At 46.9% G+C, this 12,898-nt stretch overlaps 1 protein-coding gene across 1 annotated transcript in view; it reads right to left on the bottom strand.

The window, feature by feature from the left end:
- Window positions 1–11,913, bottom strand: part of RPE65 (retinoid isomerohydrolase RPE65) — a 186,857-nt gene extending 174,944 nt beyond the window's left edge. The window contains exon 1 of the mRNA XM_085602298.1: window positions 11,778–11,913. Coding sequence (XP_085458424.1) covers window positions 11,778–11,788 — 11 coding nt within the window. The 5' untranslated portion in view covers window positions 11,789–11,913. The remainder of the gene's footprint in view (window positions 1–11,777) is intronic.
- Between the last annotated feature and the right edge of the window lie 985 nt (window positions 11,914–12,898).

Here is a 12,898-nt window from a genome sequence, read left to right as displayed (position 1 = left end):
ATAACCCAATTGTTTACTTTGATAAAAGGAACATGATGAGTGGAGGTGCCATCATAGTTTTTCTTTTGTAGTAATTGCTTATGAGCAACTCTAGATTTCACCTCTTGATAATTCGTCATGGTGTTCCTTTTGTTGAGCAACGAGGAGCCAACTTCCAGATCCGTGAACCATTGTGGCACCAATTTAGATCTAGCTTCCCTACCCCTAAGTGCTTTGAAAGGTGTGATTCCAGTTGTGGAATGAGGCGTTGTTAGATAGGCCCATACTTTCTTTTGTAAGAAAGCACCTACCTCAACATTTGTTGCAATGGCCGTTTGTACACCTTCCTTAATGAAACGATTAGCCCTCTCAACTAATCCATTAGATGAAGGACTATAAAGAGCGACGCAACAGTGTTTTATGTCAGCCCTCTCAAGAAAATTAGTGAACTGCTGTGAGGTGAAATGTTGGCCATTGTCAGTAATGACATAACTGGGAGTGCCCTCCATTTTAAAAATGTTTTGAAGAAACGAAACAGCATTGATGGAATTGGCTGCTTCAACAAATGAATAATATACCCATTTAGAATGGTAATCTATAGCCACTATGCAGTATCTTTTGTCTGTGGGTAGTATGTTAAAAGGTCCTGAAAAATCTAATGCAATTTTATCCCAAGGGAATTCTGGAAAAGGAACGGTGATCAAAGGTTTTGTGTGAACTTTCCAATGTTTATCTGATACGACACAACTTGGACAATTGTCTACAAACAATGCTACTTGTTTGTCCATGCATGGCCACCAGAATATGTTTTTAAGAGTCTTGCTTGGTGCAGAAATCCCTAAATGGCCTTCGTGTGCAATATCTATAATCTTGTCTCTTAATGATATGGGAGGAACAAACAAACCATTTCTTACACAAACCCCATTTTCAAACGATATTTGTTCACTGATTTGAGCAAAACTTTTTAACTCATTGCTCAACCCCTTATTAGCTGGCCATTTGCTCTTGTTGAAAATGTCCACTTTCTTAAGCGTTTCATCAAGTTCCATTGCAGCGGCCCACTCCTCTTGAGAAATACTTCCATTACATTTATCGACAGCATCTACAAGACCAACTACGCAATCTTTGTGGAAATCATCCTCACCTTCACTACAATCAGGCAGGGGTATTCGAGACAAACAGTCGGCACTAATATTTTTACCTCCTTGAATGTACTTGATGTTAAGATTATATTCTTGCAGTTTGGATAGTAATCTAACTAGTCTTGCTGACGATTTCCCTAGACCATTGCCACATAATAAAGAGACTAAAGGTTTATGATCTGTGAAAATCTGGCAACGAATACCCCAAATGTACGTTTTGAATTTCTGTACCGCCCAAACAATAGCAAGTGCCTCACGCTCGATTGTGCTATAGTTGCACTCGGTTGGAGTTAAAGTGCGAGAAGCAAAGGCAATGGTTTGCTCATTACCATTTATCCATTGTCCAAAAACTGCACCAAGGCCTTTCTGACTGGCGTCCACTGATACAAAGGAATTCAAATTTGAGACAAATGGGTGTAGTGCTGGGGCATTAATAACCAACAATTTCACTTTCCCAAAAACTTCATGTAAAGTGTCACTCCAATCAAATCTTATACCTTTCTTAAGGAGATGCCTTAATGGTTGAATCACTTGTGCATACCCTGGTACAAATCTAGCATAATATTCACACAGGCCCAGAAATGAGCGCAGAGCGTCTTTATCTGTGGGAGGTGGTGCATCACGTATTGCTTCCACATTGCAAAATTTTGGTTTGATGCCTTCTCGTGAAATGTTGTGGCCTAAATATTCAACATCATTGACCAACAATTTACATTTATTAGCCTTGACTGTCATGCCCCTGTCTTGTAAAATGGACAATACTTTCTTTAAGATCAAAATGTGTTCCTCTTCAGTTTCAGTATGTATCAATACATCATCCTGATATGCTTGTACTTGTGAGATGTCACCAAATAAACTATGCATCAGTTTTTGGAAAACGCTTGCCGCCGATGCTAATCCAAATGGCAACCTTAAATATTTATAGGCTCCAAAGGGAGTCACAAATGCAGTAAGAGCTTGACAATTTGGGGTGAGTTTAATTTGGTGGTAAGCGGAGTGTAAATCTATAGTGTAAAAGAACCTTGACTTCCCTATCTTTGCTAACATCTCATGTATAAGGGGTAAAGGATGACAGTCTACTAGAATATTTTGATTCAAAGACCTTAAGTCTACACATAACTTAAGATCCCCATTCCTTTTTTTCCGTAAAACCACCAGAGAAATCCATTCTGAGGAGTCAATTGGCGATATTATTCCTTCAGTTTCTAAATTATTCAGTAGAGCTTTTAGATCCTTTCTGATAGTGAGGGGTACCGGCCTGACCCTATGTATTACTGGTACAGGACTCTTTTTAAGCCTTATGTTATGTTCATACCCTTTTACCACACCCACTGTATTTTTGAACACGTTAGGGAAAGACTTTATGATGTTTTCCACCTCCATATCAGATTGGATACTTGCCACCATGCTCGAAGGAAGATCACCAAGGACAATTGGAGGGTCTTGACCAGGCCGTAATATGATACCCAGTAAGGCAAGATCATTCCAACCTATGATGTCTCTTCCTTTAACAGCCACATACATTTTTGTCCTAACAGCTCTTCCTAGACACTCTAGTTTATCTAGAAAATAACCCAAAAGCTCTATATCTTGCTCTCCAAAAGCTTTGGGGTTGATATCAGGAGCAATAAGTGACATATTATCAGGCCAAAACTGATAGAATGTGCAATCCGCAAGAATAGTGACAGGGGCTCCAGAATCAGCCATTGCTGGAATTATCTTTCCACCTATACTCATATCAACTAATGGCCCTTTGATAGGTTTCCCAAGTGACTCCGGTACTTCAATAGTGACCACCATATTTTCACATTTTGTCGTACAATCTTGAACATCTTGTTCTTCTAATGAAATATTGGATACCCTGACTCTATTTGAATTAAAGTTTGTGTTACTCTTGCAAGATCCTTGGAAATGACCAATCTTTTGGCATTTAGTGCACCTTTTACCCAAAGCAGGGCAACTGGGGTTGTTCCCGATGTGGCTTCTTGAACCACATCGGAAGCAAACCAATTGACCTCTCAAAGGTTGATTCTTGTAAATCCTATTTTTGTTATATGACTGCCTGTGAGTGATAGCACACACAGCATTCTCATCAGAAACTAGACTTACATTGGAGGAACACACCGGTTGTACAGATGTTTGTAAGTTAGAACCTAACATTTGATTTGACTGACCAGACACTTTAGATGTAACAATCGACCTCTCGATGCTTTTCGCTATGTCGATTGTTTCAGCTAAATTAGGATTACGTGAATTAAGTAACCGTTCTTGAATTTTCTTTGAAAAAAAATGGAACACAAATTGATCCCTAATGTAAGTATCAATCTCAGGTCCAAATTCACACTTTTCAGCTAGTACTCTCAAAGTCGCTATGTAATCTTCTACTGATTCTTCACTGGATTGTTTGCACATTGAGAAATTAAATCTTTCAAGGAGGACACTTGAAGTGTCAGAATATTGTTTAGCCATGCGTAGTTTCCCTTCGGTGTAGACATTCCAAACTGTGTCTTCAGCCGTAGGAGCAGGATGCCTTGGTAAATTATCAAAGACTCTGCGACCTGCTGTACCTAAATGGTTGACCAAAAGAGCTAATTTTCTTTTTGGCGAGTAATTGTCTGGATCAATGGCTGTGAGGTAATTTTCAAAATCTCTGAGCCATTCTGCCCATTTTAGGTCAGGCTTGCCTGCTTTCGGTAGAAATGGCGCTGGTTGAATGACACCCTGACTGGACGCCATTGAGAAAAAGTGAATGTCTAATTATTATTATCGACGACAGTTGAGTTGGTTATGTTTGGAATGAGGGGAGGAAATTTTACGGCAGAAAGTCAATAATAAAAAAAAAATTAAAAATGTTCCTTTTTAAAAATCCCCCCCGTTTATGTAAATATTCCGTGACTCACTGTACTTAATTCTTTGAATTGTGGTGTGTGAATCACCGTGTCACACTAACAGGGCGTTGTTTTCTTTGTGTAGTTTCTCTTGTTTCTTTAATTGAAGTCGCTCTCGTTGAACCAACTGCTGAATAAACGAACAAAATTTCTCCCAATTCAAAATGGCCGCCAACGTGCGTATGACGTCAGCGCGTCAACGTGTCTCCCAGAATGCACCGCAGTCAGACAGAAGGAGGAAGAGCGCTGGAACATGGAATTAAGAGCGCTGCTTGGTATCACCTCCTTCCGAACGGTGTCAAGAGGTGAGCAATGGTGTACTTTCAAAATTGCTTAGCTTCAACGGTACCTCGTAATACGATGCACTTGGAGCGGGACAAAGTCTTAAAATTTGCGTAAAATAACACCTACTTAGTGTAGTTCGCCGACATTAGAGTTGAAACCCTTCGTCGTGTGAGTTGTAGCGGCAGCAGATCCACGTAGAGTTACGCAAAATAGTTTCTTTAAATAGAGTCGCATCCAGTAGACATATCGGATCAAATACAAAGCGACTCTGTTCCCGAAAATTTGTTTAAAACGCTGCTGTGTCACAAAGTGGGTAGTCCAATGAAGTTTTGAGGGTCAGTTCGCTGTACGACGTCAACCCCATTTCTGGTACTAAATTGTAACAAGGATCCTTGCCATACAAATTCCAAGCAGACGTCGAGATAAATCCAAAGTAGATTTATTGGAGTTGCATCCAAAATGTAAGTAATATAGAGAAACATGAGATGACAGAGAAACGTCCTGTTCAGATCCAGGTCAGTAGATAACTGCCTTCCCAGAACCCCACCAACCATGACCTAGACATGGTTCTAACGTAGAATCATGCAATTAAAGAGACAAGACATATTACCATCTAACATGGAATACTACAATCAGATGCTGTGCTTCACCCCTAGCCTGTTTGTGCTCCCTGCTTTCCCCTCCTGTACCACATCAACACCCCCTACCAGCTCATCCCCACAGCCTGAGACAAATCTCCCACGCCAAACCAGCCCATACAGATTCAGCACAAACACACCAACTATACCATCTCACAACCTCAGTACACTTTCTCCACTTAGACCAGCCTAGTTGCAGATTAAACTGACATCTAGTACTCCAAGAAGAACAGAAACCTTGTGAGTGCATTTGTGGACATATGTGCATGTTCCGAGTTTTGGGTAGTTTAACTTATACTGTGTGAGAGGTGTGTTCATGTAAGTGATGGGTGACTGAGTGGTGCGAGTGCAGGGTTGGCGGTGTAAGTGCTGAGTGAAAGGTGTGCCACTGTTAGTGCAGTATGAGTGGTGTGCCCATATGATAGCTGGGTGACCAGTGTGTCCATGTAAGTGAAGGGTGAGCTGTGTAACGGATGAGTGTATTCCCGTGAGTGGAGGGTGATTGGTGAACCTGTAAGTGCAGGGTGAGAAGTGTGAGCTGTGTGAAAGCAAGATGATGTATCCCTAGACACTGTCTAGGTAGCTCATCCTGTCTTTGACACTTGGTAAGTGGGACATTTGGTGTAATTTAAACTAGCATAATTGTGACGTCAGAGGTGTAGGGTGGAGAAAATACATTATCAACTGATCTTGCATCAGAATGTCAGCTTTTGAACATGCCTAAACTTACTTTTCAAGAGATGGGAGAACCAATGAAGGCCAGAGTCACATACTGAGCTCTGACTCAGACTGATGTATTCTTACAACATGAGCCAAAACGAGCCAAGTCTACATATGGCTTCCGCCACCCATGCCATTTGACAATCACTAAGCCCTCTATCCCTTCATCTAGTGGCTAAACTGTGTAACATGAAACCAGAATACATAAGATAAGTTTACCTTCGTCACAAAATTGGCTGACCCTAGACCTTATTTCACTGTGCCTCCTGTTCTTTTATCATCACACTTGTGAGTACCTTAAAACACTTCAGTATATGATGTATGCTCTACAATAACTTATGTTGCTGTGCTGTATTGCTAGAGAGGGAGAGAACAGGACAGTGCCATATATATTAAGAACAGGACAGTGCCATATCTGTGAAGATATAGAACTTTCCTGCTCTTTCCCTAGTGCTGGTTCACATTAAGGCTGCCTAGCGTCATAAAGGCACATCTTTGTGGCATGTCTAGCATAGGTTTTGTATTGGAAAGGTACAATTCCAGTACAAAATACATGCCAAGACAAACTTTAAAAATGTTCCCACTTTGGGTGTGTGCTGTACAGTGCAAGCCTCATGAAAATTCGGAAAAGTTTGGGGAAATACAAATATTTCTCCCTTTAACACCTGCGTCTAAGGGGCATTTTTTACGTTGCAAACCCCTCTCTACTGTTAGTAGAAAGGGCTTTGCATCAAAAACCATGGGGCACATGTGTATTGCCCATGGAACGCCCCCTTGATGCAAAGTAAAACAAAACGCTGCTTTTTGTTACTTTCAGGCAACTTTGGAAACCTGCAAAGTAAATAAACATTTGCCAGTTGCATCACTTTTGTGACCAAACCAGGCACAGAATGTTAGCAAATCTGCCCCTCAGATTTCTGATAAATGCCATGTAATGCAACAATTAATTCTAGTGTTCTGAATTCAAACACTTTAATTAAAGAAATATACTTTTTGAATTTTGAAGAGTCTTTAGCACATTTTTACATGAAGATTTCATACCAAGCAGAGTGCATGGTTTGTGTTATGGTGCTTAGACACAAGCCATACCATTTGCTTAGCTCTCGGATTGCCCACTTGTGTATGTTCCCTGCAATACATTCTCCCATTGTGGGCAGCCACAGCCCTTTAAAAGAGTCGACCGCAGGGGGCATAGGAAGAAGTGAAAACACAAACTCAAAGGCTTGTTAACTGATGGTCCATTTAAATCGGGGGAAATACTTTGAAAGTGTGCAAGGAAGGAGTCAGTCGCAGCTCAGCCCCATGACAGCTCAAGAAGTGTGTCTGTCCTGGAATCTGAAGCTGCACAGCCCAGGCTACGCAGACGAGGGGGACGGGGGAGGGGTGCTAAAGCCCTTTCGGCCCATAGGGTGCTGCGCGTCTGTCTTGATGGATATGGTGCACTCCTTGCCACTCTCCATTTGACGCAGCAAGTCTTGCTACTTCAGTCCCTCACGCACCTCCCTTGTGGTAGCCCTAATCATCGCTGTCCCTCGTTCAATTCATTCCGCCAGCACCACCCTCGTGGTAGCAAAGAGCTCCTGATTGAGTCCAAAGGAGGCCCCTCCACGTACCTTGCAGGGGGCCCTCAAGTTTTGTTACACTAGTGACAGATCATCGATGTCCCTATTACAATCAGTCCCTGCAACACCCCCCGCATGATGGCACTGGTCCTCGCTGTCTCTGGTACAATCAGTGCCTGCAGCACCTCCCTCATGGTGGCACTGGTCATCGCTGTCTCTGGTACAATCAGTTCCTTCTGCACCCCTCTCATGTTTGCACTGGTCATCGCTGTCTCTGGTACAATCAGTCCCTGCAGCACCTCCCTCGTGGTGGCACTGGTCATCGCTGTCTCTGGTACAATCAGTCCCTGCAGCACCTCCCTCGTGGTGGCACTGGTCATCGCTGTCTCTGGTACAATCAGTCCCTGCAGCACCTCCCTCATGGTGGCACTGGTCATCGCTGTCTCTGGTACAATCAGTTCCTTCTGCACCCCTCTCATGTTTGCACTGGTCATCGCTGTCTCTGGTACAATCAGTCCCTGCAGCACCTCCCTCATGGTGTCACTGGTCATCGCTGTCTCTGGTACAATCAGTCCCTGCAGCACCTCCCTCGTGGTGGCACTGGTCATCGCTGTCTCTGGTACAATCAGTTCCTTCTGCACCCCTCTCATGTTTGCACTGGTCATCGCTGTCTCTGGTACAATCAGTCCCTGCAGCACCCCCCGCATGATGGCACTGGTCCTCGCTGTCTCTGGTACAATCAGTACCTGCAGCACCTCCCTCATGGTGGCACTGGTCATCGCTGTCTTTGGTACAATCAGTCCCTGCAGCACCTCCCTCGTGGTGGCACTGGTCATCGCTGTCTCTGGTACAATCAGTCCCTGCAGCACCTCCCTCGTGGTGGCACTGGTCATCGCTGTCTCTGGTACAATCAGTCCCTGCAGCACCTCCCTCGTGGTGGCACTGGTCATCGCTGTCTCTGGTACAATCAGTCCCTGCAGCACCTCCCTCGTGGCGGCACTGGTCATCGCTTTCTCTGGTACAATCAGTCCCTGCAGCACCTCCCTCGTGGTGGCACTGGTCATCGCTGTCTCTGGTACAATCAGTTCCTTCTGCACCCCTCTCATGTTTGCACTGGTCATCGCTGTCTCTGGTACAATCAGTCCCTGCAGCACCCCCCGCATGATGGCACTGGTCCTCGCTGTCTCTGGTACAATCAGTACCTGCAGCACCTCCCTCATGGTGGCACTGGTCATCGCTGTCTTTGGTACAATCAGTCCCTGCAGCACCTCCCTCGTGGTGGCACTGGTCATCGCTGTCTCTGGTACAATCAGTCCCTGCAGCACCTCCCTCGTGGTGGCACTGGTCATCGCTGTCTCTGGTACAATCAGTCCCTGCAGCACCTCCCTCGTGGTGGCACTGGTCATCGCTGTCTCTGGTACAATCAGTCCCTGCAGCACCTCCCTCGTGGCGGCACTGGTCATCGCTTTCTCTGGTACAATCAGTCCCTGCAGCACCTCCCTCGTGGTGGCACTGGTCATCGCTGTCTCTGGTACAATCAGTCCCTGCAGCACCTCCCTCATGGTGGCACTGGTCATCGCTGTCTCTGGTACAATCAGTTCCTTCTGCACCCCTCTCATGTTTGCACTGGTCATCGCTGTCTCTGGTACAATCAGTCCCTGCAGCACCTCCCTCATGGTGTCACTGGTCATCGCTGTCTCTGGTACAATCAGTCCCTGCAGCACCTCCCTCGTGGTGGCACTGGTCATCGCTGTCTCTGGTAAAATCAGTTGCTTCTGCACCCCTCTCATGTTTGCACTGGTCATCGCTGTCTCTGGTACAATCAGTCCCTGCAGCACCTCCCTCATGGTGTCACTGGTCATCGCTGTCTCTGGTACAATCAGTCCCTGCAGCACCTCCCTCGTGGTGGCACTGGTCATCGCTTTCTCTGGTACAATCAGTCCCTGCAGCACCTCCCTCGTAGTGGCACTGGTCATCGCTGTCTCTGGTACAATCAGTCCCTGCAGCACCTCCCTCGTGGTGGCACTGGTCATCGCTGTATCTGGTACAATCAGTTCCTCCTGCACCCCCCTCATGTTTGCACTGGTCATCGCTGCCTCTGGTACAATCAGTCCCTGCAGCACCTCCCTCATGTTTGCACTGGTCATCGCTGTCTCTGGTACAATCAGTCCCTGCAGCACCTCCCTCGTGGTGGCCCTGGTCATCGCTGTCTCTGGTACAATCAGTTCCTCCTGCACCCCCCTCATGTTTGCACTGGTCATCGCTGTCTCTGGTACAATCAGTCCCTGCAGCACCTCCCTCGTGGTGGCTCTGGTCATCTCTGTCTCTGGTACAATCAGTCCCTGCAGCACCTCCCTCGTGGTGGCACTGGTCATCGCTGCCTCTGGTACAATCAGTCCCTGCAGCACCTCCCTCATGGTGGCACTGGTCATCGCTGTCTTTGGTACAATCATTCCCTGCAGCACCTCCCTCGTGGTGGCACTGGTCATCGCTGTCTCTGGTACAATCAGTCCCTGCAGCACCTCCCTCGTGGTGGCACTGGTCATCGCTGTCTCTGGTACAATCAGTCCCTGCAGCACCTCCCTCGTGGTGGCACTGGTCATCGCTGCCTCTGGTACAATCAGTCCCTGCAGCACCTCCCTCATGGTGGCACTGGTCATCGCTGTCTCTGGTACCATCAGTCCCTGCAGCACCTCCCTCGTGGCGGCACTGGTCATCGCTTTCTCTGGTACAATCAGTCCCTGCAGCACCTCCCTCGTGGTGGCACTGGTCATCGCTGTCTCTGGTACAATCAGTCCCTGCAGCACCTCCCTCGTGGTGGCACTGGTCATCGCTGTATCTGGTACAATCAGTTCCTCCTGCACCCCCCTCATGTTTGCACTGGTCATCGCTGCCTCTGGTACAATCAGTCCCTGCAGCACCTCCCTCATGTTTGCACTGGTCATCGCTGTCTCTGGTACAATCAGTCCCTGCAGCACCTCCCTCGTGGTGGCCCTGGTCATCGCTGTCTCTGGTACAATCAGTTCCTCCTGCACCCCCCTCATGTTTGCACTGGTCATCACTGTCTTTGGTACAATCATTCCCTGCAGCACCTCCCTCGTGGTGGCACTGGTCATCGCTGTCTCTGGTACAATCAGTCCCTGCAGCACCTCCCTCGTGGTGGCACTGGTCATCGCTGTCTCTGGTACAATCAGTCCCTGCAGCACCTCCCTCGTGGTGGCACTGGTCATCGCTGCCTCTGGTACAATCAGTCCCTGCAGCACCTCCCTCATGGTGGCACTGGTCATCGCTGTCTCTGGTACCATCAGTCCCTGCAGCACCTCCCTCGTGGCGGCACTGGTCATCGCTTTCTCTGGTACAATCAGTCCCTGCAGCACCTCCCTCGTGGTGGCACTGGTCATCGCTGTCTCTGGTACAATCAGTCTCTGCAGCACCTCCCTCGTGGTGGCACTGGTCATCGCTGTATCTGGTACAATCAGTTCCTCCTGCACCCCCCTCATGTTTGCACTGCTCATCGCTGTCTTTGGTACAATCAGTCCCTGCAGCACCTCCCTCGTGGTGGCACTGGTCATCGCTGTCTCTGGTACAATCAGTCCCTGCAGCACCTCCCTCGTGGTGGCACTGGTCATCGCTGTCTCTGGTACAATCAGTCCCTGCAGCACCTCCCTCGTGGCGGCACTGGTCATCGCTTTCTCTGGTACAATCAGTCCCTGCAGCACCTCCCTCGTGGTGGCACTGGTCATCGCTGTCTTTGGTACAATCAGTCCCTGCAGCACCTCCCTCGTGGTGGCACTGGTCATCGCTGTATCTGGTACAATCAGTCCCTGCAGCACCTCCCTCGTGGCGGCACTGGTCATCGCTTTCTCTGGTACAATCAGTCCCTGCAGCACCTCCCTCGTGGTGGCACTGGTCATCGCTGTCTCTGGTACAATCAGTCCCTGCAGCACCTCCCTCGTGGTGGCACTGGTCATCGCTGTATCTGGTTCAATGGGTCCCTGCAGCAATGCTCGTGGTAGCAGTGGCTCATCACTGCCTCCATGACCAAACTCCACCTGTCTGTACACATAGCTATAATATTTCCTCCTTTCCTTCAAGAATTGGCCTTTTCAAGCAAATAAAACTAATTATTTTTGGTTTACTCTGCTTTTTTAATTATTTTAAAGCCGAGCTAGGACTAACTCTTTTTGCAAATCTCCATCAATCACCAATAAAAGGGTGCAATAAAGTACCAGAGTACACTTAATATCTCATAGGGCGGTTGGCCATCAACAACCAGGAAGCAACAATTTATGTCCTAGTTAAGTTTACAAACTTCTCCCTCCACCCCCAATTTTGAAAGCAAACATTTCAAGCTAACCTGAAGAACATGGATGCCGCACCCTACACATTGTTTTATACCACTACATTATCTATAATAAACGTTGTGCGCAATATATATGTCAAACCAGCAAGTGTGCGGATTATCATGAGACTGAGTCTTCTACGAAGGTAAATAATCATAACACGGCAGTGTCATTGAGCCTGTGCTGCCGGGAGCTGGCGGTGCTAAGAGGCGCTACTTACTTGTTCGACATTCTGGCGTGCAGTGAGTGCGCGACTCCGGCAGGTCCCTCTTCAGCGTGCGAGTCCCGGCGCAGCCTCCAGCCCAGTATTTATCCGGATTCAGATTCCAGCGGGATGAATAACAGTCTTAACAACCCCAGCTGTCCAATGAGGGACGCGGACGCGAACAGAAGTTGTATTCAGGGCCGGAATCCTCTTGGCGCTCCGCTTTTATTGCCTCGTTTCTTTATGCGCAAGGACGGCTTTGGAAAGTTCGAGATCTCTAAATCCGATGCACCCACAAAGAGATTACAAAAAAAACAGAAACTGCCGATTTTAGTCATGCATTGTGTAACGCGCTCCCAAGAGGGGCACTTCACTGTAGCAGAGCGAAATTCAGCCTCGGCGAGGCGTCCTCTGCTCTGTGCAGGTGCAGACAAAGACACGAATTAAAACGCTGCGACATCTTGTCCGGACCGAAGACTACGGATCTAAACTGTTTTTCAAACAAGTGGTATTTCCCCCAGAGTTAAGTTTCATATTATTCAGCAATATATTGCTGTTTTCAAAAGCGTGGTTACCTGAATTCCTTTTTGCCATACAAGATGTAATATCAGGTGCCTGAAAAAAGGATGCGACCTGTTTTTGGCGCTTAATACTAAATTCATTGGTGATTTTGCATTATTTTTGTTTTCTTTTAATTTCAACGCTAGGAAGTAGTTACGATTTGCAGTGCGCGATATATATGTAAACAAATGTGGTTTAGTGGTATATTGTTCCTCCTCTACTAGAATAAAGGTAAACAGTAATTATGCAACAGGGGCCTCATACACAATTGTCTATAGTCAAATTTACAAATGCACATTTGCCTCCGGAGTGGGTGCCTAGCCTTGAGAATACAGTGCACGAATCTGAGGTAAGAGGGCAGTGGTGTAAGGTTACCGGACCTCCGCTCGGGCATGACACAAATGGAATGACGTCACTGCGTGTACCAGGAAGAACGGGCCTAACCATGCACTGCGTCTGCCTTGACCCACTTGGCCATTTAGAACTCTGGGCATGCGGAGTTGAGAGTTGCGGTGGGGTTTGTGGGGTGCTCCAGGGCTTAAAGAGGGTTGAAAACACTAGAGGTGTCTCAACCG

Source organism: Triturus cristatus, chromosome 4_2 (genome assembly GCF_964204655.1).
Source record: "Triturus cristatus chromosome 4_2, aTriCri1.1, whole genome shotgun sequence".
Classification (NCBI taxonomy): Eukaryota; Metazoa; Chordata; class Amphibia; order Caudata; family Salamandridae; genus Triturus; species Triturus cristatus.
Note: the sequence above shows the minus strand (reverse complement) of the source record. Positions and strands in the feature narration are given on the sequence as shown.